The sequence below is a fragment of the Falco rusticolus genome, chromosome 4 (genome assembly GCF_015220075.1).
Source record: "Falco rusticolus isolate bFalRus1 chromosome 4, bFalRus1.pri, whole genome shotgun sequence".
Classification (NCBI taxonomy): domain Eukaryota; kingdom Metazoa; phylum Chordata; class Aves; order Falconiformes; family Falconidae; genus Falco; species Falco rusticolus.
In genome coordinates, this window is record NC_051190.1 from 15,632,620 (window position 1) to 15,659,217 (window position 26,598).

The 26,598-nt window shown below is 46.7% G+C and overlaps 1 protein-coding gene across 24 annotated transcripts in view; it reads right to left on the reverse strand.

Annotated features, from left to right (window-relative positions):
* CADPS (calcium dependent secretion activator) overlaps nucleotides 1-26,598 on the reverse strand; it is a 220,847-nt gene that overhangs the window by 135,451 nt on the left and 58,798 nt on the right. For all 24 annotated transcript variants that reach the window (XM_037383085.1, XM_037383086.1, XM_037383078.1 and 21 more), the window contains exons 4-5: nucleotides 5,107-5,187; nucleotides 508-744 (exon numbers count right to left, since the gene is read on the reverse strand). In XM_037383085.1, the coding sequence (XP_037238982.1) occupies nucleotides 508-744; nucleotides 5,107-5,187 (318 nt within the window). The remainder of the gene's footprint in view (nucleotides 1-507; nucleotides 745-5,106; nucleotides 5,188-26,598) is intronic.

The window sequence follows — 26,598 nt, forward strand, 5'->3', positions numbered from 1 at the left end:
ACAAACTGCAAGTCAATCTGTTGGGTGCATTCAAACCCCAGCAAGTTTTAACAATTCTCCGAAAAGGAAGCAAGGCTTGCAATAAAATACAGTGGCACCTCTAACTGGCAATAATTAAACATACTGACATTCATAGTGTTGGATTATTGTACCAGTTTTGGGGAGAATACAGGCTCGGGGTTACTGGGCTACACTCAGTAACAAGCTGCACGAAGCGGTCAGTTAATGGTGCAGATTTCTGAACCACTGGATATATATCACCAGGAAACGCCAGGCAGTTTGTCTCACACAGTTTGTTCTGACAAGATGGTAAGACACCAGAAAGGACACAGTGTCTGACCACAGGCAAAGCTTCTAGTAACTCAGAGAGGAGCCATGCCTCACAGAGATCAGAAAATGATTTCTACTGATCTCTCTCCACCGAACAAGTCTGAATGGAGCAGAGGTTGTCTGCTGTGATTTTTTACTCCCACAAGCTCTGCACACTGTCATGTGTGTGAAGCTTACCTCCAGTGAGAACGACAACACGACGTCCGACTTGGAAAGCTGGTTCTCATTTTCTTCTCCCATGTCAATTATTGAGGTGTTGTGACTACGTTTCAGCTTCTGCAGCTTGAACTCTGAGCCTCCTTTAGACACAGGCATGCTCTCTAAGTTTGCCATCAGGAGATTGACGGATGATTTCAGCTCCTCAATGTACATGTTTTCCATTTCCTTGGACACAAACTTCGGAAACTTGCGCTCCTTGGATTTAGAAACAAAAACAACAGAACGAATGACTGTGACAATCAACAACCACTTGTTGCACTGGGAGAATCCCCCAGGAGCATTTGCAGAGAGGTTTGCGAGCAGGCAACTCCCACAAACCAGATGACAAATTACAGCTTGTTCCTGTGTAATGTAAAAACATTATTGTTAGCTTCCCATAGAATTACTACTTGGTACTTCTCCAACTTTACTTTTTCTTGCATGCACTTGCATTTCATTGATTTTTCTGTCTGTAAATGGCCCTCTTCATGTATATGTATTTATCATTATGAACACTTCAGGACAGATCTCAGCTGAACTTTATGATTGACAGCAATTTACTAATGATTCAAAGGATGCTGACAGTTAGGGACTGGTTTTCCAGTCTCCCAAATGTGCCAGCTCTTTTTAAAACACTTCTGAGCAGTTGCTCCATTAGCTTTCTAGGTGTGAAAGGAGCCCAGGGATGGAAAATCAGCAATGTGTGGGTAGGAATGCACAGTCCCAACTGGAAGAAGGGGTAAAACACACTTTCCACTAGTTGCCAGGCCTGTGCCTCCCTCCAACAAGACAACCTTTCACTGTGAGACCCTCCAGTGCTGCTTCTTGTAAACAGGATGTTTAAACATTAAAACTAAAGGTGATAACGAGAGCAAAATGTGATGTTCCCCAATGTGTGATCTCAGCTTTGAACTGCTGCCTATGCTCCAGCTATTAGGCTCACTGGTCTGAGCCCTACATCTTCTGACAACTCTGCCCATGCCCTGAATCTGCTCAGGGTCTGAACATGTCTCAGTGGGTTACGAGAGACTGCAAGGTGTATGACAGCAAGGCAGCATCTGCAGCCAGGGAACTCGATGCTGATGTGCAAAGTGTCTCAGTGGCAATTCATAATATTGTAAAGAGCAGTTCGTAAAATGTATGCTAGAAAAGAAAACAAGGTCATGTTTCTTCTAGAAGACTGTCATCAGGCTGCTGAAAAAGTACTCCACTGCACTAGCTTTTGCAGCAGTCCTCAACAGCTTACCCATTGCCAGCACAGCTCGCAGCAGCACTCGCACCAAGCAGTTAAAATATAGTCTTTCGTTTCCAGTCTCAATCTTGGGAAGCAATTCCCTCATGTAAATTAGACCTGGCGTAAGATAAACTACCTAATCAGTCTGGTTTATTGTCTATGCATTATGTAAGTTGCAAGCCACCCCTAGGAAAAAGAAAAACCACAACTGTTTTGTAGATTTTTGAGAACTGCTGCTGAAGCAATGATGTTCAAACATTATTGCTTTTTTGCCCTGCTGTTATCCAGGGACTGCAATTTTGGCACTGCCCCCACAGACCTCTTTGGAACTGCAGCAAGGACTGAGACATCTCACTGTGCGCCACTGGCAACTTCTCATACTAAGGTTAAAACCAGTAAGTTTGAAGTGGTGCATAACAATTTAACGGGGACTGGGTCTGACAATGGAAATGCAGCGATGCAGGTGTGGGCCCAAGTTACCCATCAGACTGGAGACACAGCTGGGGAAAGTCTGGAAGAAGACACAATCAAGACATGCAGACAACAGCAAGAAAGGGTGTTAGTTACCTCCACATGTACTTGGAGCAGGGAGAGGACCAGAAATGGGGACAAGTGTGGAGAAAAAAAGAGACTGCAAAAAACGACCAGTCTAGTGGGCTGGAGCAGGGTGGTCCAGCCCCAGATGGATATATTGCTCTGGTGCCATCACAAGGTCTCATTTAGTTGCCCCTACATGTGATGCTCCTTGCCCTCGAGGCCAGGAGACTGTGTGGGAGGGAGGAAAGGCACCACAGGACAGCAGAGCACTTGCTACTGCAGAGAAAAATACACCTCTGCCTTGGCATCACTAAGCTCTCAGCTGTAATGCTGCTCACATTTAGCTGGTGGAAAAGTACAATACGCAGAGTGAAAAGCCTGTCCAGGTTCAGCTTTAAAACATCTGCTTGACTTCGAGCGTGATCCTCAAGCTGGCTGGCGCCAAGGCTGGGCTGATGTGCTTTGATGGAGTCAGGCTCAGTGGGGGACCCTGCCTGATGCGGCACTGATGCTGTGCTGAGCTGCACTCTCCTGGGCACAGGAGGAGGCAAAAAGCCCCAGAGCTGTGCCCTGGTAACCAGATGCAGGAAGGCTGGCATGCACAGCGACTCGTTCAAGGTCACACGACTGGTCGGACGAGAGCTCGCAGAGCCATCAGTTCTGCAACACTGCAGTCCCAGGTCTTGGTAAGACTCCATGGCCTTTGTTGCCACTGAAGTACAAATGTCCTCGTGTGAATTTCTTAATTTATTAATGAGGCATTAATTTGCCTTTAGCGTGGAATCTCCAAGACTCCCACCTCAGGGCTGGTTTTGCGGACACTGTAAGTCTCCCTGGGCAGAAAATCCGCATTAAAAGCTGCAAACTGGAGATAAAACTGGAAACGCTATCCTTTCACTGAGCCGAATTGTGAACCTGCCTTATGCTGAAGGGAAAGCAGCTTTGCCCGGAACAGAGGATACAGAGAAGGATGCAAAAGGTCATTTGGCTTCCTTCAAAACATGGTATTCATGGGTCTGAAAGAAAAAGGTCTCTTGTAGGCAGCTGCTGGTGGGATCTGACATTCTGGAGAACAGGTCTGCAGCAGTAACACGAAGATTAAATATCAATACCTGCCAAGTGGATCACAGGTAAGTCACTTTTACTTTGAACCACCCTCCAAGCTGCACAGCTGTATTTTGAAGGTTGAATCCTGCACGGGGAAATGTCAGGCTGTGTTGAGGACTTTCCCCTGACTGTCTCTCACAGGGCCAGCCGTGGCATGGTTTGTTTTCAGCATCCTTGGGGAAGAAATGGAAATGGCAAATTCTTGTTTGCAAAAAATTATTCATGAAGCTGCAGCCTCCACTGGCTGCTACTGAACCATGCATATTGTTGTCCCACATGCCATAAAAAGAAAACTGAAACAACAAAGCCAGACAATCTCATTCTGGCACCCAGTGCCTGGCGACCCACCTCAGAACTGGAGCAGCAGCACTCCGCACAGGGGCTCACATTTTGCCACAAATAAAAAATTCTGTAGGTTTTCTTGGCAATAAAATGGCAAAGGGCCAAATGCTGAACAAAGGAGTTGCAGTCGGTTTGCTGCACCATCGTTTGACCACCTCACTGTTTTTATCCGTGAAATGGGGAAAAAGAACCTACCTCCCCAAAGATGCAAGAGCAGTAGCTGTTTAACAGGAGCGTTAGTGAGGAACAACTGCACAAGCACTACCAGTATCCTTGCTAACACCTGACCACAAATTAACGTGCTCTGCTTTTCACACCCAGGGGTATCAGCGTGGTTGCAAACAGCTCTGATACTACCTTTCTCATAACCCCCCTCCAGTCTGGGCACAGCTCAGTGCCGGGAGGACTGCTGCCGAAAGGCAGGTCCCTAACCTGAGCTATGTCTGTCTGATTAGACCTTTCCATTCTAATGGTTTCCTGACTATCAAGAATCACCAGACAGATCATTCCCAGTGACTTCAGCCCCATTAGGGCTTTATCAGTGACTCAGAGCATTTGATTAAAGGCAAGGATAAAATCTTGCCCCTACTGATGTCAACAGGATCCAGTGTTTCTCTCCATCTACGGTCCATTGGAGACTACGTAAATCTGCACTGTGTGAGGGTGGGATTTGCTCCTAGGGAGAGGTTTCCTTACGGAAGGGTCTCTACAGAGTTTAGCTGAGTGCTTCGTTATCAAAACTGTTTGGAGGTCCCATTCCTGCCGATCCAGATGGCAGGGATGTCTGCACAGTCCAAGGCTAGCCTGACCGCTCTCGTGCAAAGTGTGAACATGTGTGGGACAACACATCTGAAGTACCTTTACTGAGGCAGCAGGTACCTATGGACGGGCAGGGAACTGTGGCTCCCAGCAGCCCAGCGAAAGGCACAAACCCCGTTAGGGCAATTTCTGGCTCCTTTTTACACACCATACCTTTTTTTACATACCACCTTATTGCCTAGCATAGAATTTTGACAAAGAGGGCTCAGACATGCACTTGCAGATCTAGCTGGAGCACTTCAGGACAATGTCTTTCCCACCACTGAAGATTTGTAAGGGATTTTGTGGGAACCTAAAACATCACAGCCCATCAGGACATTCCAAGAAACCAGACCTTCCAAGAAGCAGACATTCCAAGTACAGCTTCATCTGTACTTGTTTTGTTTGTAGTTAAAAATCAGCGGATTTTTAACCGGTGATTACTAGGAGAAGAAACCTGTGAGAGAAGGACAGGACCTGGGGGCTGCATCAAACTACTTACGTGCTTCTATACGAAGAGCTTATTAATACAGAAGACACTTTTTTTTCTTTCTTTTTACCTTGGCAATTTGCTCTGCCATTTGGAGACGACCATCTAACTCACGTCTGATCTGTGCTGCTTGCTCATCTGGGTTGTCCAGCTGTACAAAAACAAAAGGCAAATCAAGGTTAAAAATTAACCAAGGCAGCACCTTGACAAGCAGTTCAGTTCCTCAGGCTGACCATCTGTATTACATTATCAGTGAAGTACTGCAGAGAGGGAGTGGTGACAGGCCCTGCTGTGGGACAAAGCCCCCCACAAAGAACACACACAACGTTCGCCATCCCAAGACAGACACGACCAGAGGACTGTGCAGACCCTGTTTTGATACCTGCCCAGCTGCCTCCTGGGGCTGAGCATCCTCACCCTGAGGTCTTACACCCACTTTGCCCTGTGAGCCAGTCTGGCAGCAAGGCACGATGGTGACTATCACAACCCCTGAGGAGTGGGGTGTCCTCCAGAGGTTGTCACTTTGCTGGTGCTTGGGAAGCCATAGCCCCCCTGTGCTGCGGCAGGACACATGGCAGCTCCAGATCACCAAGCCAAACACCCCCTGCCCCTGCTTGCCACCCAGAAAAAGACAAGAGAGTGGCTCAGCAGAAGTGCACAACAATAGCATTTGCTTATTTTCTTTCCCTTTCCCCCCATATTGCTGCATCCCTGTACTACCACCCAATTCATGCAAGCGGTTTTCCTGCAGCCTTCAGCAGAGGTTTTTAGTTTTGTTGGTTTTGTTTTTTTTTTTTTTAAACACACTGCCCACAGCCCTGTGGTTCAGCGTTTGGCATCTGCCTGGCCCTGAAATGTCTTCTGAGGGTAAAACGTTGTTTCTGCCAGTTAAGCAAGCAATTACAGCACATGTGGAAGAGGCATGGTGACTGCTGCGAGCAGTTTCCCGTCGGTAGGACTTGAGGCGGGTTGGTTATTTTTAGTGGGAATACACGGACATGAATTACAGAACAACAAAAAGCACAACATTAAACTAGCTCCCAAAGAAGTCGATGGCTGCTGTAATGAGGTGGCAATTTTATAGCTGCTTTCCAGACTCTAACCATTCTCTAGACTCCTTTGGGGTCATAAATGTGCAGCATCGGGGTGCTCATGGCAGTGCTCCACCCACAAGGCAGAAAACCATGCTCAGCCTGGTGCAAATCCTCAGGGTTTTGGTTCATCTCCTCAAGCAAACGTGACTTCAGGTGGGAGGGCTGGCTCCTCCATCCAAATGTCACCTTTGTTTCCAAAGTATTGGCCCCTTTTGGCTACCAGCAAATGTGACCGCCACAAGCTGCCATAGGTCAGCTCTCCCATTGACTGCTACACATAAGTTATCTTTATTTGTTGGCTTGAGGTTGTGCTAACCACCTCCCTGGGTTTTATCCTCCTCTGGAGATAAACTGCTTGACAGAAGAAAAGCTCAGCTGGCACAGTGCAGTCTGGAAAGTTTCGATGGCAAAAGTTTCGATTCTCAGCCTGATGAATGATGAGCTTGTCTGTTTGTGCTCCCTGGATGGGCTGAAATACCCCACATTCCCCCAGACATGCTGCTTTCTACAGCATCTTCTCAGCCACCTGCCTGCGCATCCTGCATCTCCCCTCTCACACACGTTCACGTAGATCTGCACACGTGCAGGTGTGTATTTGCATACTGCTTCACATCAATGATTTTCCAGAGAGCCGACATTCATTACGGCTAAGATTGAAGGAAAGATATTTTTGATTAGTTTTTGAAAGTGACCATTATTGATTTAATTCAGGCAGGAAAACTACAAAGTGTCCTGACCATGATCCAAATCCACTGAAGCTTCAGCTATCTCTGCTGTGGCCACCCAGGTTTCATTCACACCAGCTGTACCACATAACCTGCTGCATTCATGTTTATATTCCTGATCCCAAAACCAGTACAGAGTCATGAACCACCAACACTTTTCCAGATCAGCTGCCCCTATTAATTTCTCCATGAGCAAATGCATCACACAACTAACCTCCACCAATGTGCAAGCATCTCTCAGAGCTGCTTCATTAAGGGTAGGAAATGTACAGTGCCAGATTTCCATTTCTTTGCGACTCTGAAAGAGGGGTCATTATTTGAATTCCACCCGAGCTACAGTAATTGAGGTTAATCACACACTACCCAAAATAACTCATGCGCTGAATTTAGAAATCAAGGATGCTGCTGTGGAGAAGAGCTGTTTTTGAGGTACGATAATGAGCCAGCAAACTCCTTATACTTTCTCCACTATCTTGATTTTGCAGATGTTTTCCAGTGATGCTACAGGTGTCGGAAAACCATGTGTCAAGGAAAGATCTGGCTGCAGTAGAATATTTTTCTTAGGAGGCAACAAGCACCCTAGGCAGCCTCCTTGCTTGTGCTCAAGTGGGTAAGGTATTGCTTTTCAGGGCCGTGCTTCCCAAGGTTAATTAGCGATGCCAAGCCAGGTAATCCAGGCTGTATTTTTCAATGACTGTTCAAGTTAGCTCCATGGCAATAACCGCTTTGGGAAAGCAATCAGTCTGTTGCAGCCAACATTACATTTTCTTCTTGTTATCTACAGAACAGTACTAATGAGGCAGCCCCTGCCTGCGGTCCCTGCGTGTCCTCCTGGCATGTTCAAGCAGACCTCTTGTGACTAAGAGTAGCAGCCCAACAGCTCAGCCACTTACTGCTCCTGAGCCTGGGCAGGGCTCCTGCTGCTGTCAAAGCAAGCCCAGTACATTTTACACAGTCAAAATACTATATAGGGCCATTAAGAGAGCAATGCTGGTGCCCATAAAATATACTTTGCTTGTGAAATAAGGCAAGGGGCAAATGTAAAGCATGCTATCTAAGCAAGACCAAACATCCCAGTAAGGCAACACAGACCCTGATATCATTAAAACTCAATTTCTTAACTGGAGAATCAGCTATTTATTCTCTGCCTTATGCATGCTCACTTCATATTCAAATACTTGACAGCCAAATATATAAATGATGTACAAAGTCAAAGAAAAAATGAATTAGTTTTGTTCTGCATTATAACTATGTTATGTGTGTACTATGAATAAAGCAAAGATATAAATCATAAGGTTTTCCCAGTCAATTAAATGTGAAAAGTATTATAAATTTCAGTATATATATGATTTGTCATATGCACTGAGCTTTTCTTCAGCAGCATGCCACAAATATATGACGTACATAATTTGCAATTCTCAACTGATCATTACCCAAGTGCCTGCTGGTAAATTAGAAGTTTTCATACATCTACCCGCATACAACATTAGTTCTCTCTGCTTGCTCCACAGAGATTATCTACGTCGGTGTAACATTTGCTAAAGGTAAAAGAATAAAAATAAAAAAAATTGTAGATCAGATTCTGAGTGGAACCCAAAATTGCCCAGCATCACAGCCAGCCTGCCGCTGAGGGCATTGCAGGGCACGTGCCTGCTCTAACCCCTGGTGACTGTTCAACTGCAAGAAAAAAAAATCTTGCAGAAGACAGAGGGTTTTTTACACATACACTGCTAATAAGCAATACTTTTTAATGGGCACTAGTAAATGAAAGAAAGAGGTTAAAAACATGCGAGTTTGACGGTTTTAATCACCCATAAGAACCAGCCACTGGCCTGCAGAAGCAACCTTTTGCTTCCACGACCCTGAAACGAAACCACTGTCAGACTTCCTCACGCTGTCCCAGAGGGACGGAAGACAATGTCTCTACACCTTTGAAAGGCAGAAGCAGAGGCAAACAAACCAACCTAATTAAGTCAGAAGATCTGCAATAGGCATATAGGCACCTACCAAATCCACACCTAAACTATTTGGCTGGTGTATCAGAGACCTCCCGCTTATTGCCCAACCCGAGCCTTGTAGTTTTTAAAGCCAGGAGCCCAGGCTCACATCCATGCACCCCAGGAAACACCGGAGGCAGTTCAAGGAGATGAGCAATGTTAAGGGAGACTTTAAATTCCCATGTTTTGGAGTCAAAGCATTACATATTTAAAGCTCCAGCTTTTAGTTTATCCCAGCTCAAAGCCAAACTATTTACAATCGCAGCCCTGGCTCCAAATGTGATGCTGGGGGGGGGGGGGGGCGGGCAGGGTGCAGGCTGTCCTCTTACCTTCTTTATTACACCCAGAGCATTTTTTTTTTTCAGATTAACACTGCAGACTGACCCACCTACCTCGGGACCGAGCAGGGTACAGCCCGTGTGACATCAGCCACAGTGAGAGGACTGTAGCTGGGGCTAACCTGCCCAGCATGGGGACAATGCCTGCAGCAGAAGTGACATGCCGTACGCAGCACTCAGCCAGTCAGTAAGAGTGGATCCAGCCGTGCCACCGAACACGTGTTGATGGGGCACACTCCCAACAGACACAGGTGAGGTAAACACGACGTAGGATCTGCGCCCATGCTCTGAGCTCAGCACTGTTGGAAATAATGCTGTTGTAAGCTACAAGGGTCTATAATGAAATGACATTGTTGTAAGCTACGAGTATTTACAGTAACAGGATGCAACACACAGACACAGCCTTCAGTGATCAGCCTGGCATGTACACCACATGCTATGGATGTGACAGGTATTGGCGGTGTAACTGCCATCAGCCCCAGCCAGAAACCGCTGGCACCATTTAACAGTGTCATCCCTCCCTGCCAGTCACTGCAAATGCCAATCCCTGCATCCTAGCAAGGGCAGCAAGCGTCACAACATCCCCATTCCTTGACCATAGCTGGGGCCTGTCTGAAGGTATCTCCCCTCCCTTCGAGAAAAGTTACACCGTGGTGGTGAGTCCAGCCCGTCCCATGCTGCGTGCTCCTGCAGAGGACAAGCCATTTGCAATGGGGTTCTGGAAAACCACGGGTTAAACGCTCTGGTAATGCAAACACTGAGCTGCAGCAACCTGCTTTGTGCTGCGTCAGGAACAGAAGCAAACCTAGCTCTTCACCTTCTGGATATTAAAGCGTTTAGACCAGATCTCCCTGAAATCCATAGCTACCGCCTGTGCTGGTTTTCCCCCATGGCAGCATCAGCACCCGGGGATGGGTGATGCCTCCTGCACAGTCGAAGGCAGGCGCAGACGGGCTGCTTCTGGAAAGTGGACTGAGCAGGGACCACCCTGGCTGCGGGTACTGTCAGCTGTCTAAACATTAATTTCCTCTGCCTCTGTGTCCAGCACATCACCATGCAGCTGGAGGGTCTAAGAATCCCACTTTGTGAATTAGTTTCCCCAGGTGGAGGACAAGGACAAAAGCTGTGACCCACTCATGCCCTTCCTAAGCCTGGCATAAGTCCTCCCAAAATAATTAACACAGTCAAATACCTGTGTCATGCACAGTCATAGGTGCCAAAAGCCTCAAAGAGAGTTTCAAGGCGCTCATCCTTTGACATGCTGGGAGCTCTGTAGCCCAGCATAATGGTTGATTTAAGTATTTCAAAGCAAACATTCTGCATGTGAAGGCTGAACAAGATCACAACATGGGTGACAATATTGCAGCTTTGATGTAGGGCTTTAGGAGAGATCTTTGTCTCATAAAAGGTGGTTTTGCTTTATGATGCACAACGAGAGAAAATACTGAAAAATTCATAGGCACCCATCAATTAATTATTAATCTATCAGTCCAGGTTTACTCACAACTTGTGGCATCAGCAGTGTGGAGTGCTCCAGCTGAAAGAAACACGTGGCTGTCAAAGTGACTCATCGCATGGAAGCCCTTGGTTTTTTACCAGAAAACCAGAGTTCTAGGAGATAAAGTGACACAAGACAGGACAGTGGCACAACAAACCACACACAGCTCCCTAAGACACGCTCCATGCCACTGTCACGAATTGCTCTGTAGCATCCTTTTCCCACCAACTGTAAATATTCTTCTCTATGAGCAGCAAAGGGCAGAGCGAGGGAGGCAGCCCGGTGCTTGGGGCCCCGACCTGTGCCCACGTCTCTGAAGCAGAAAGCAAAGGAGGATCCAAACGCTCCCTCTCTCGACCGCAGGTGGGATGCTGACTTCCCTTTTAAATGGGGAACATGAAGGATGCTACGCTGCCTCGGTAGGGTAAGTCACAAATGCCCCAGGCAACATGCTAATGCTCTGAGCTGCAAATTGCAACCCATGAACCACTGGCTGCCTTGGGATCTGAAATGCAAGTGAAGAAGAGGACGCGAGGACAGTGTGATGGACCTCCCCATGTCAGCAAAACCGGCAGCATCAGCACAGCCCAGCCATGGATTTAGCAATTATCACTCATGCAGTTTGAGAGGATTTTAGGAGAGTCAGAAGGAGCCAGCAGGACATATCCCCTCCACCAGTTCTCCGGACTGCAACGCAGCGCTATCCCCACATGTCCCTGGAAGACTGCTCTCCTGGTGCCACTATACAACAGGGATGCTCAAGGCGAGCTCTCCTCTGGCCAGACTTCCCCGAATCAGTCTTTTAGGCTCATAGCCATGCAGAATATTTCTAGCACAGTGTAAAATTTCCCTTAACATTCCTCTTAATTCAAGGAATTACAATCTGTGCCTATTACTTCACCAAAATTTTCTTTTTCTCTCCTGTCAGCCCCAGCTCCTCACAGATCCCCCGGGCTCGAGCACCCCGAAAGGTGACAAACCCCCTCTCCTGGAGAAAAGCCCACACCATTTTGCTCCTGTGTCGGTAAAATCAGCCCTGCTGCAGGAATTCAGTCACTTCCAACTGCGGCTGCACATTGTCGGTTGTTTACTGCGGATGGGTGCCTGCTCCCGTTATCCTGGCAAGTTCCTGAGTTATCTAATGAACCACTGCTACTATAAGGGAGCAGCCAGGGGGTCCTGGGGTGTGTGATTTAAAACAGCAGAAAGGACTTAGATAATTTGTTAAGGGCTGATGCTTCCCTCTCTAAGAGAAATCTTATTTCACGGTTCACAAACTTCAGGGTTGCACTAAACTCGTTGGTGAAAGTATTTCCTCGGCTGTACAGCAGCCCCTCCTCGCCTGAGTGCTGAATCTTTTAACATTGCAATAAATATCTGTGCTTCACCAGTCGCCTAGGCTCTGCAGGCTCTCGCCCATCACATCCACCAGCAGATGCTGGGACTGCACCTGCTTCACCAGGTGAGGTCAAGACATCCACCCTGGAATTAACTCCAGCCTAAAGGCTGCCTTTTGGATAGCTGTTTACTCTACAAGCTGAGCTGATTTCCAGCGTATTTTAGAGGAGCACTGGCGGCACGTGCGGGCAGAGATTTCTCCTGGTCTCCTTGCTGCAGCAGCAGCGCCCGTGGGTACCTGCTGTTCATCTGCAGTGCTGATGAATCAACCAGCACACGCTGGTGACGTGGCAAGGGCAGGCAGGTGCTCAGCACGGATCCTCTGTTGAGAAAGTGGACCAACCCCTGCACCATCTCTGCTACAGACGCACCTACCACCCAGCTTTGCAAGGCTGCACCACGGGGCTGAGGAAAGCTGAGACAAGCAAACATAGCATGCAGCTTTCCAGCAGGTTGTGCAAAGATACCTCCAGATTTATGTGTAATGATAAATCAAAGTAAATGAAAAAACAGATTCAGCAAAACAGGGAGGGGAAGAAAAAGTGCTGCCTGCCTTTGCAAATGTTTTGCAAGCTGTTAAGAAAAGGGATGGTGGAGCACTTCCATTCAAAAGGCATGTCCTTTCCATCTGTGACCAGAGAACTTCTGAACCCCGCAAATCCCCCTGCAAGATCATCTGTATGAGGTGTATAACACTGAAAGGGCTTAAAAACTAAGCTGTCCAGAGGCTCTGACCCCTGAGCATGCCTTAATACCCTCTTCTTATGGCATTGCGTAAGGATGCTTGAAGGCATGTGAGCAGCACAGGCTGAAGTATGGCACAACGAAAGAAACTGGAGCTCTGGCTGGTTGGTGCAGCCCGAGGTAGGTCGCTACGTTTAGCTTGTTTGTGTTTCCTTACAGTTTACTTCCGTATGCTGAATTTCACATCAGTTAACAGGAAGAGAATCACAGAACAATAAAGTGCTATTCAGTTCCAGGTAATTTTTACAGCTAGAATTAGCTGCAATTAACTCACCCCAATCATCATGGAACAAAGATCTACATTACCCTCAAATCCTGATCATCTGATTAAAAGTTTAACAGTAGATACATTTGTCTTATAATTCAAAATGGGCTTTGGCCTTTGGAGCTAAAGCAACTGGCATGAGGATTTGGTCCAGCAAAGCTACAGTACCTTGACACTCAGCAGGAATAAAGGTGATGGAGTAAGGCGTGAGAACATCTCCAATGGTGTCTATGCCATGGGCAGGGCCAAGGCAAGGCTCTTGTATAGGAATTCATGCATCTTTAAAATTTCCCCCCCCTTGGTGCTGAAATGAGCTTAGGACTGGAGTCTTGGCTCCTGTTGATTCAAGCAGGGAAATGAGATTTTTCTTGCTTTTTCATCACAGTATTGTGGGATTTTCAACTGACCTCCATGGCTGTGGCACCTAAAAGCCTTCCATAAAAGCAGGCTGGCAGCTTCTGATGGGCTTCACAGGGTCACGGCCTATTTACATATTTCAAGTCAAAACTGCTACTTAGTGATGCTTGGCAGAGGTACATATTTGGGGACGAGAAGGTGTCCTGAGAGAAGTGCTGCTCCCACAGGGAGAAGTCCTTTTGAACGGGAGGCATTGGGTTCCCTGGCCATGCTGTGCAGCCGGCTCCCTGACCAACCAAGCTCTGCTCCCAGCTCTGAACACACCCTGGGGATCAGGCCCCTGAGCCATGAACATAGAATTCCCTAGTTGGCCTCCCTTGGTGACACAAAATCAGATACCCTTCAGTGGCTGAGACCAGATGGTAAAAAAGAGACTCAAGTTCCTCCACTGCAGCCAGCACCATGCTTGGCAGGGATGACGATATGAGCGAACACATAGATAACAGAAGCTACAGATCATTAAGTGAATGATGATCACTTTTATTCATTAAAACAAAACTGAAAGAAAAGCCACATTCTGAAAGAAACTTGCCTGCTACAGACGTAGCTTGGAATTGGATGGCCATTCTCCAAAGTACTCGTGGTGTGTGGGTGCATACCTTGGAGTATTTTGCAACACTGGTTCTTGCAGTAGCATGGTGATAGATGCTTTTCTGCAGAAGCTCTGAGCAAAGAACTGGCAAAGCAGAGACTTTGGTCACGAAGAGCAAGGCTTTGGTTACCTTTTATGCCAAACTGGGTATCAGCAGACAAAGAGGAAAGGGAATGTACAGGGAAGGTTATGTCTCTCACTTTTTCAAGGATTAAGACAGTAAAAATTGCAGTGCTGCCCATTACAGTTCATTTTGGTATTCACGATGTTTAGATTTGTCACAGCCAGAGACTTAAAGAGAACGTTCTCCTGAACAGGCTGACGTCTTCCACAGTGGTTTGACACAACAAGCTTTCTTGAGAGCTCAGGGAGAAAGCAGTTAGGAGAATTAGGCCTCTAGGCAGCAAATCCTCAGCATGTGAAGAGGTTGCCACATATTCTCAGTGGAGAGCATCCTAAAGGGAGCTGAAGCTGCTAAGTCCCACCTGTGACTAAGACCATGCTTCTCTGGAAATCTCTGTATAGGTTGCCATCAGACCCCCTTTCGACAGTGATGGAGAAGTGGAAAGGAACTGCCCTCCATGGCAGATCCAAGCAATTTTTAGTCCCTCTGGGCTGCACGTAACATTCCACTAACTGATACCAATTTATCAAAAAAACAAGAGCAGAAACATCACATCTGTAAGTCCTTTTGGTCAAAACATAACAACAATTATTAATGATTAATATTAGTATTATGCTAAAATACCACATTATGCTAATTAAAAGGTAATTTCTTTGTCTTTCTTAGAACAGTGCCCTGACAGTTGTGCTTCAAGTCATTCAAAGGTTTCAGAGAAATTTACCTTGAGGGGAATTTCCTGGTTTTACACAGCGGCAATACCCTTAGCCATACCAATCCTATCTAATTTATCACTGCATTTTGGAAAAGCCACTTCTTTTTTAAGTAATTAGCATTCAACAACATGAAAAAAAACACACGAGGAATAGGGAAAGGAATCTGAGCTCCACTAATTGGGAACATTTGCCATCTCTTTTACTGCCTGATCCCCTCCAACAGGACCTATTCTGCCCCTGAAGAACTGGTGGCACAAAATGGATGTATGGCACCTCTGAGATGGGCCATGTGGAGCTGTAAGCTGTTGTGTGGGATTTAACCCTGCAAAATACCCTTGCAAGACGTTCTGGCACCTGCATTAAGATCAAGGATGCGAGAAGAATTGAAGCAGACACAGAATAGCAGCAAGAAGCATAGCTATGGAGAAACACACACAGGGAGCAAAAATGTGATGCCTTTAAAAGCAGCTAGTCTGTAAGGTGAGAAAAGGAGTTGTTCAGCACAAGGTACTGCGCAGGGGGAGATGTTAGCAGATGGGGCAAGTCCTATGGCGTACACCATCCTTGTTACCTTACTGGTGAGGACGATCAGCCTAGCAAGCCATCTAGGCAATAAGGAAACTGCTGTTCTGTGTCCATATTAAATGTAAAATAAATAATTTATGTGTACAGATACTATAACAACTACAGAAGAAGATGCTTCAGCCTGGCAGCAGCTCCTGCAACGCAGCAGGACACCCCACCTCCCTTTGCATGGCAGCCTGGGGAGCACAGCACTGCTGCTCCCAGCCCTGTGCTAGCTGTACTTGAAGCAGCTGAAACCCTGGTAGTTGTGAAGCTGGGACACAGACTGAGCGTTGCACCGTCCCACCCTGAATCCAGGCTCGGTGTGTGCCTGACTGACCCCCGACATCCCTCCCACCAGCTCCAGAAAGACCTGCCGCAGCCCCCCAGCCCACACGGGCATTGCCTGGGGCTGTGGGTGCACCCTGAAGGACAGGGCACCATTCCCTGGGGAGATGCACCCCAACAGCAGGTACCCACCAAGGTCCAGATGGTGCTTCACGCTTCTCTCCTTTCCTTCTGCTGGAGGCTGCCATCCTGGCTGGAGGCTGCCGCCACAGGCTGGCACCTCACAGGTTTTTTAAGCACCGATGATTTGCGTGTGAGACAAGGCTCCCAGGCAGCTCTGCAGAACAGGCTCAGGAGACAGAACAGCTGCCAGGAGTGGCACTCCTCTGTCCCCCTGCCCAGCGTGAGTAGAGGAGCTGCAGCCGAGAGCCAGGCAGGTACCAAGCTGAGAAGTTCCATCTTTTACCCTTCACTACGTAACGTAAACCCTGCAGGAGACCCGCCAAGGCAAATATCTGTATCTGCCGGGCACAGACCACACACAGCCCTGCCCAGGCTGGGAAGGATGGGCAGCAGGCATCCCACTGTGAGAACAAGTACAGGCTTTCGGGGTCCTGGGTTCAAAGTCCCTGAAAACAATCAAATTTAAAATTCCTCACCTTCCACATCTTATACTGATGTTCAAGAGCGGGCTCCAGGAGCACAGCAATAATACATACATGCCGTGTCATGAGTGTTGAGTCTTCACCATGTTATCACACTGCAGAGAAACATTTTCTTTTCTTCTTGTCAGGGAGCCAAATGAATCCTAACGGCTTTCCCGACCATAACACACAGACCTTGGTTTCTGACACATCAGCTGTAAAGGCAATGGCCTTTAGATAAGAGAGCACCGAGGCTCTGGGGGCTCCCGCCAGACCCAGTGCACAGCGGCGAGAACAATCAGTGTTTTCCAGAATGTGCATCGCACATAGTAGAAAAATATTAACTCACGTTACAAATATTTGTAAAAAGTCAGACACAATTAAGTGATTTACAATTGAAAACTAACAATCTAAGAATTCAGCCGTGTAGACAGACATTGTTAAATATAACTGCAGTTAATGTGATCTGATTTAAATAGACATAATACAGCAACAACAGAAAAAGGCAGTCAATCATGTTTCCTATGATTATCATTCTTCTCCATGTGGAATATTATTATGCAAAGCTTTGCAGCCGCTCTGCTGTCCTGGTGGGTGCAAGAGAGCCGTGTGCCCGCAGCCTGCTCCCGAGGTGTCCCTCTGCCCACCACTGCCCAGGGCTGCCCCAGCCACCCCCAGAGCCACCCCCACGAGATGGTGGATGGAGCCGGCTTGCTGCTGAGCATTTGGAATCACTGTAACCCCACACAGCTCCCTCCCAGGCTCCTTGCAGACACAGTGTGTGACACTGTGGGTGACATTGACATCTTGCATACAGGGGTACCAAGGCAGAAAGGAGGCTGGTACTGCCCTGAAGGTCTTGCACTGCCTCCATGAAAGCACCACTAGCTTTCTCCCAGTGCCCCTCCAGGCTTCACCCACTGCCTCTTCATTATCTTCCCCTAGAGCTCAGCAAGGATGGAGCCTCCAGTGAGAGCCTTTCCATCCTCATAGGGTGGGAGAGCTGTTTTGCACACTATTCTGCTGATTTCTCTTTGTATTTAAAGCCAAATCAAACACTAGTTGCTCAAAACTTTCATCCTAACCCAGGCTGGACTACCTCAGCTTTGACACATGCCAGGATGCAATGCAGCTGGAGAAGAGGGAGAAGCACCCACGGCCACCAGCTCCAGGGGGGCAGCCTGTCCCAGGAGGGCAGGCAAGGACAGGGCTGGGATGCCAGGGGACATGGCACAGTCCTCGGCAGCAGGGTCCCGTGAAAAAAAGATGACTGACTTAAGGATGGGATATGGGCTGAGTGGTGGGTCAGGCCTCGCTGTAACTGCACACTATCTCTTCCAGAGAGCTCCTCTGCAAGGAGCACTCTCATCTCCTGCTTTCTGAGGAAATGTGGTTTATTTCGAACTACATTCAGCAAGGCATGACCTCTTTCCTTTGAAATTGTTACCAGGGCAGAAGGCTTTTGCTTACAGAGTTAGGGAAAATATATTGGACACTGAGATTACAGTATTATATTGTCTACTATTGTTGAGGTGTCTTGGTGCTTTCTGAATGGCAGTGCATTGCAAAAATAAGGTGATAACCTGCTTTCTGATCCCATTTCATCAGTATTCTACCCTCAGTCTTCCCTCTAAGTTTCCACTGAGAGCAACACACTTCATAAGCAGAAAGGACATGCAAGAGAGCAGCGCAGAATACGCATATGTGAGCCAGAGTGCAACCCTGACTGCAGGTCTGCACCATCGGTACCTGCCCATCTCACGCAGCAGCTCCGGCTCTTTTTAGAAATTAAGAAAAAACACCAATGAAGAGATTAAAGAGAAAAGCAACACTTGAAGAATTCTCATGGTAATAAGCTTTTTTTCCATTCTGTTCTGTAACCAGGTCAAAAATGCCCTGCTAAAGCCACCCTTTTACTTGAAATGAAGGTAAGTAACATCAGATGCTACCAGCTATAAAACCATGGGAATATACACATGTGGAACCTAAAGCTGAAACTCTTCCCCTCTGTTCCTTATTATTAATCAAGCAGATCCATGGAAGCTGAGGGGAGGAAAGCAGTGCTCAGGGCACTGGAAAAAATCATACCTGTGTGCAACCACCTATGGGGTCAGATTGCTGCCCTGGCTGCGCAGCCGTGCAGAAGACCAGCTCCTTCTGCATACTTCTCCCCCTCCAGCTGGAGTTATAAGGAAAAACATCAGGGAAAAGCAGCCTCTGATGGGACTGATGGCCCCAATGCTGTGAGCTGTTGAGGAAGGTGGAGGAGAGCGAGAGCTCTTGCCGGGAGCTGGCACAGCTGGGAAACACCCTGCTACCTGTCCATGCTGCTTTGCAGATGCAACGGAAGCAACTGAGGATCATGCCGTGACCTTGCATGAAAACAGAGGGAATAACTGAATCACTTGGCTTACCGTCTGATCAAAATCCGCAGCAGATCCCACCCCCTCAAAAAGCATTCATTTTCAGAATTTACTATATTTTGTGCGATCTAAAAAGCCTAAGCCATTCAATTTCTAAAATACTCAGATCCATCTCAAATCCATTCTCTCACTCCTTCTGGGGGGGCTTTAGAGTGGAGAGTAAAATATTGCTGAAACAACTCAACCGGTTCCTTGAAATTCTGGAAAATGCTTCATTCATCCCAAACCTGCCTACATTACAAACCACGTGCAGGCTCGCTCTGCAGGACGCATTTGCTGAAAACTGAGATGTGAGATTGCTATTTCACCAGGAGAAAATCAGCAATCCTCTCCCATCTTCCCATTTTCACACCTGGTCAAACACCTCCCAGCTGTGCCAGATGTGTACTTTTTATTACAGGTAAAATGAATGGAGCAGGAGAAGAAGCAGCCAGTTCTGCAAGATGCTGCCTCATGTGAGCAGGAGACCAGCTGAAAAGGGAACAAGTGCCTAAGCATGGGGAAGGGAGAATGGGCAAAGCAGGAAATCCTCTTTAAATGTATTTATTTTTCCTCTCCAGCTAAACCCATTCACCCAGCTGGCAAGGACAACTGTCAATGCTGAGGCCAGGCATCACCTGTCCTGCCTCACTTGCAGTCCTGCTTGCAGAGCACCTGGCCACATTTGCACACCCCACCCATGCTCACTGTCACCATTAACAGGACAAACAGAACTGGCACAAACCTGCCACAGCTCCTTGTGAACTACCTGCTTCACAGGCACCCTCCAGAACTGGCACACGGGACACCTCACACAACAGCTGGTTTGCAAGGCTGGCACCGAAAAGTGAAGGTAATCACCTCCCATTCCCACCCCAATCATCACGCAGAGTTATTCAGGTTTATGCTGCTGGCAGCTTTCTTAACTGCACAATGACACAAGCTAAAAATATTTGCTGTTTGGACTCAATTTCATGTTTAAAAATGCCTAACAAATAATTACTTGCACAGCACAAACCTTATAGCTTCTGCTTCCAAGCAGATGGGAAATTGTAACAAACTTCATCTGGCAAAGCAGTGTCCCCTCATCTGTCATCACCTCATCCACACTGCCACACAGCACTGAGAGCTCCGTGCATCCCAGTCCTGCCTCCTAACCTGGGTAATCCCGTAGTGAAGGCTTTTGGCTGCAGGTGACCAGGGAACAGCTCCCAGCTCCAGCGCGCCCAGCTGCAGGGCTTCTTTTCAGGGCCCACCACAACTTCGCTGTAGACTAAAACGAAATAACCAGCATAGACAAAGTTCAGCTAAACAACTGAACCGTTTTGATTGTATATTCAGCAATAATGCTGATACCTTCACAGTGTCCAAAACCTGCCCGGTCATGTGAGGCTGATGGGCTCCCAGCCCACAAAATGGACTACTAGCTGTTTCCCATGCAACCTCCTGTACACCCCTAGTAAAATTGAGTCTACAGTTGTTAAGGCCCTACCCTCCATTCAAACTCGAGCTTAAACAAGAAAAAAAAATACCCATTGTACCCTTCAGGAGAGAGGTTTTCACAACCTTTACCTAGTTCTTCTAGCCCCGACTAGCAGAAGCTGACAGCATCTGCTTTTGTCAGCCCGGTAGCTGACAGCATCTGCTTTGAGCCCACAGTTCTACTGCACTTGTACAGGGTTAAAGATCACTCCAACATATTTGCAAACAGACCAAATTACTTGGGACCCTTTCCCCAGGGAAGCAAAAAACTGTTATTCCTTCCTTTTCCTTCCACATAACTCCCAAGACCTTTCCAATGCATTTTTACAGTGCAGATCCCAGATCTGGATATAGCAGAGGTCTTTTTGCTGCCCTATAGAAGGATAATGGTACTCCCCAATGTCTTCAGAGATTCCTCTGTTTATCTAGCCAAAAGCAGCCACTGTAGCTGCAGCATCACCCCTGAATTCAGACTCATTCATGTCCTCACAGTCCTTTCAGAGGCTGCTCTCAAAGTCAAACCCCCTCTAGTCTGTTCAACATTCCACAAGGGTGGTTAGTCCCTAACTTACACCCTCTGAATCCCGAAACATCCTTCTCATCAACATCTCTTCTTCAGCACTCTTCCCCTTCACTCTGTCTTCAGAGATCCATGCTCTTCCACTGCATCATTCACTCCTTCAGCCTTCATTTCATCTTTGGCCCTGCCTTCCTCACGGCTCCACGCGCACAGCGTTCAAAGCCTGGCTGTTCTTTCATGCTTTCCTGCAGAGCCAAACCTTCACATGTGCCCAAGGCTTGGCACCGTGGCTGCAAACCTCAGCACGCCCACCGAGGCTGTGGCTGTATCTTGTACTCTTTGCCCAGACCAACACTCTCAGATCCCTCGGCTGATGCCCCCAAGGCGTCAATCACACACAAGCACTTTGAAAACCCTTCACAACTCAGTCACCACCTTCTCAGGCACCTTGTTACCTTACTGCAAATCTGACTCTTACTTTAACATTATTTATGACAGCTTGTACTTCCTCCTTGCTTGCTTTCCCTGTAAGTCCTCCCCAGAGTCTCTTCTGAAGCAGAAAAAAGAAGATAAAAAAAAGGGAGGGGGGGAGGAAAAGATTTATGAAAAGGGACTGATCTTCCTCTGAAGTTTGCTGGAAGTTATCTTGGAGGTTACACGCTTGCATCCTGAGAAATGCAGGGGTAGCCCCAGTTGTTTCAGATGCTGGAAAACAGGGCAGGCAAACTGCTATAGCAAAGCAGGCCTGACCCCATCTCCAGTTCAGTTGTGTCCCCATGTCCTCCCCATGAGAGGCAGCGGGGAGTGTTTCACACCAAGACATCCCAGAGCAGCTGGAAAAGCTCTCCACACGGATCACTACCATCAGACCAGAGGGATGGTTTTTGCTCCATCTTAAGGCAGGAATCATTAGAGCCTGAAGACAGCTAATGTCATTTTTGAAAGACAACGTTCCCATTTAATGCTGAACTCTGTTTTGCTTTTTCTGAATTTTTCTGATCCCATCCCTTGCTATTATTTATTGTTAGCTGCTGTACAAGCTCTGCTCTTCCCTTCCGCAGGGATCATGTTGGCATAGGCCAATTCATGTCCAACAGTTTGTCCCTGTTGATTTTCAGCTACATCTTATTTAATACTAACGAAGGACGTTTACTCCTCCTCAGGACCTTGTTTCACCCATTTTAGTTTTCCTCTGCTCACCAGCACCCCTCACTAGCAGCCCGACACACCCCTCCTCAGCAGCTTCTACACAGAAGTTTTGTTATTAATGATTCTTATGGACTCTCTGTGGTTGAACAGGAGCGATTAATAGTGACTGATATCTGGCATCCAGCAATTTCACGCAACAACAGAGAGAGATTCCCTTCTGCTGTGGCACACTGGTATGGCACAAAGCCTTAGGCAGACAGATGTTCTTGCTTTCCTGCTCTTGCATCCTGCACTGCCCTTCCCTAAATCATCTTGTGCATCTATTGCTACCCTGACTGCAGACAGAAAATTTAAGGCATTGAGACACCAGATCTCCCAGATATCAGGGTGAGTTACTGACTTGCAGTGGTTCACATGGTGCTTCACGTGACAGTGATAACCACTGATCTAGCCTAAACAAAATGTGTTTTGATTGTCGTCACCAAGCAAATCACCCTTATTTTGAAGCACATCAGGTCTCCTCAAGATGACTAACTACAATGCTCAGATCAGGCCCATACTCTGACGTTACAACACCAGTGTTTCTGCTGGCATATTTGGGATAGAAATAGATTTTTTTATTGGTGGTGATTGATGCTGCTTGTTTTTAGCCATATGATGGATGAAACTACAACTGGCATTATGACAGGAAAGTTTAATGATTCCAATTATCTCCTTGAACATATTTTTGGTTATTTTCATCCACAGAAATAAAACTTCTACTGGCTGCCAAGCATCTGTTTTGCAATCGTCATACATAAAGGTGGAACAGACTGACCAAGCAATGACCCTGAATAACTGCCTACGTTAAGTGGTAATAAAGAAGATCAAGAGTTATATTGTTCGCAAAAGAAATGCACGGGAGCAGAGCCACCTCCTGCCACTGCCCAGGCGGTGCTGGGGGAGCAGAAGGGCTGCAGCCAGGGCCACCCAAGAAGAGCAGCAGCATATCAATTAGCCAAACCATTAGCAAAACCGGTGGCCAGTTTGCTCCTCTCATTTTGCTATGGATCACACTGTCAACAGGGACTCCCCAGAGGAAAGCAGTTGTACCAACCTCTGAGAAACCACGTGGAGAAACCACGTGGTCCTCCTCGCAAATACTGCAGATGTTCATGGGAAACGCAGAGTTTGAAACGAACCCTTTCCCAAATACTGCTGCTGCTCACTCACAAGTAGTCACCATAATTTTTATTATAAATCTTTGATAGCATATAAATATTTAGAACGCACAGCTCTTCTATTAAACGAACCTGTATTTTCCTCTTTAACTCTGCTCCCCCCTAGCAGATCCCAGCTGTGCTGCTTGTCTGACCTGACAGTCATTCTACTCCACCAAGTTATTTTGGAATCATTTTGATGGTGGCAACAGCTCCTTCAGGTAATTTACACCCAATTGCTACTTAAACACGTAAGCACAACTGTTCCCAGTCAAAATCCACTGTTGGGGGGAAAAAGGTGAAGTAAAGAGAAAAGCCACAAGCAGAAAGGTGAATAAAAAAATTGAGTTAGAAGGTGACTGAAAAAGTCTGCTTGATATTTTACATTTTTGAGAACTTGGATATGCACGGGGAAGGAAGGTAGGGAATGAGACTTCAAGCCAAAAGGAGACAGCGGGTACAGTGATGGGGGACTGTTGCTGATATTACACCCTGCATCAGAAATAAAGAGCACCGGGTTTTAATGTGATTTTCAAAAGTAAAATGAAGTTCAGTGTTTGGCAAATGACATTCTCATCAAATACAACAGGCACCACCTGATTTAATAGAATTATTGTGTCAATAGTTTCTCCATAGAACCACATCTCTGTTTTGCCACTATTTCACCAGTTATGGTCTCAGCTCTGCACGCAGGCGCACAGGACTCCTGGTGACGGCAGCCAAACACATGCCTGCAGCTCATTTCATCAATGTTGCACAACATGAGCTCGCCAGCAAACTGGCAGAAATACCAGCAGGATAAACGACGGGTGTTGAGAACAAATAAGAGACCATTTAATTACTCTGCTATTAGAATTTTACAATTTAAACCACCCAAAAGACTTTCTCACTGTCATCTCTGGACTTAGCTAGGTCACAAAAGAAGCTAGTTATGTTTAGCAAAACCCTCCATAAAAGCCAGCAGCTCACGGTCCTCAGCCTGGGAACAAGGAAACTCTTCATTGATGCTCCTCCTGCTAAGGAATAGCCAAGGAGCAAAGCCTCACATTTGATGCCACCCTTCACCGTCCTACTGCAATCTGTGTTTCCTGCCAAGATTTCCTAGCTTTGCTGGTGACCCGATATTTTGCTTTCTGTGTCTTATGTTTTAGCTTTTTATGTTGATAGCTGGAGCAAAATACCGTCAGTTTTGCCCAGTTTCCCTTCCTCTGGACTAATGTGACTGGAGACATGCAATATTGCTATCGTTGCCAGTATAGCTGTAAACACAGGTGGTAGTCGGTCAAGATAGAAATGAGTGTAGGGCATGTCCCAGCACCCATGAGAACGAGTAGGTAGTTAACCAAAACTCAGCAGGGCACTGAGCAAAGTCTGTGTGCTTCTCCGTGGGTCACCGTCTGCCACTGTGCTTCTTCCCCAGCACCGTTTCTTCAGTGCAAACCTCAGTCCCCTGCCAGCACGGTCAGAAGAGGACAGCAACATTATGCATTTGCACTTTGTTCTCCTCTGTTGTGGGAAATGTCTGTAATCTCAGGTGCCCCCTCCCTCCTCTGCACACTCTAAGGGAGGCTGAAGGCTCAGGCATGAGCACAGGGGCAAGCAGCATGGCTCTGCCAGCACCAGGAGCTGTGGTTGGGAGCCCAGCAACACAGAGGCACTGGGTTCAGCATCCTCCCATCGCCCCACACCGTGCTCGCCTGTGCCACCAGCACCTGGGGCTCACGTGAGCCGTGCTGGGAAACTCCCCTCGCCTCCCTGCCATAGCTATCCATGTTTAACATTTACAGTTTCCAACTTTACAGCATCTACAGCAAAATATATGTGCCCCTGAATTCTGGCTTCAGGCTGGCTGCTCAAGAGGTTTACAGCTCTCTCCCTTGCCTTCTAAGTCTTCCCATATTATGTGGGGAACTTCAGCTCAGTATTCCCTTTGATCTCAAAATACTCTTTGGAAGGAATGGCTGTTACACCATCATACTCTCTTAAATGGAGGATGCAATCATTTTCCCTCTTTCAGTGCAATGACGCTTCTACAAAGATTTTGCACTGAATGACAAAGAATATTGTGCCATAACCTCCCCATCTTCTTACTGTCCTCTATTTCAGAGACAAAAGAACTGGACCAAAGGCTACAACACGTAAAAAACCACATGCATGGATCACTCCTGCTAGGAAACATCACTGCTGCCCTGCTTTATACAACAAAGCCTGTGCGATGGAGGGCAACACAGCTTTCATATGACTTCAAGCTACTATAGCTGCCTTTTAAATACGTGAGAGGCTGTATTTGAAGTTGCCTTGCATCCAATTCCCTATTGAACTTGCACTCTAATTTCTCAAAAAACATGAGTAGAATCGGATGTTCCAGAAAAGCCATAGTATACTGAATAAGAAAACTCAACACTGAAATAGAGGAAAGGAACAGCTTACGTAAGTTGCATTCCCTGTAGTTTGGGATATTGAGACTGAGCCTTTGAAATGCATGAAATCTAGTTTGTTGATCATTCCCCAATTTATAGTCAGCTCAGTGGGAACAAATATGCGTCTACTTTGATATCCTTTTGAAGAAAATCCTTGGCACCTCATTTCTCTTAAGAAATATACCCATTCTCTTTTTATTTTGGTACTTTTCTTAGATGCAGACTGGAAGACTAACCCAGCTGTATTTTGTATTCGTGCAGTACTTTCTGTGGCCTGATCCATCTGAATCCCAAAGTTTCTTCTGAATTAAAATGACACAGTCTATCACATCCCAAGCTGTGGCATGAAGCATTTGTCAAGTAACACAGAAACACTGGTAGTCTGCAGAATGAAACGTAAGGAGTGGAGGAAAGAGCTGGTGAATAGCACATTTTTTAAAAAAATAATTCTCTTTTCTGGAATACTGAACATAATATGGATTGGAAAGGGGTAGAACCAGACTCTGAGAAGTCATGTCTTTCAGAAATAAGATTAGAAAAGCTCAGTAAAATATTAATACAAAAACTTTCAAAATACTCACTTAGTGGATGATGTATGTCACAAGAACGATCTCTCTATTTAAGATGATAAAAGGAAAACTGAAAGAGTGGTGTGTAACATTAGGCTAGCACAGCTCAGCGAAAACCAGTCCAGGTTCTCTGCCAAGACACTGCTGGTTGAAATGAAGACCCTGGAGCTCTGGCACAAGCCTCCAGCACGACCATGTATATAACACCTACTATGTGCAATGGTATCTTTCCATTTTGCTCATGAGAGAGGCATTGAAAGTTGCCCAGGAAAGCAATAGGATTTCAGTGATAAAATACACCAGTGAGGGTTGAAATGTTGCAAAGCACTGAGGTTTTCATGTGGAATTCAAATTAGATTTAAAGACCTACAGGCGAAATTAAATTCTAGCAGCTGCATTGTACCCCCATTTAAAAAGAAG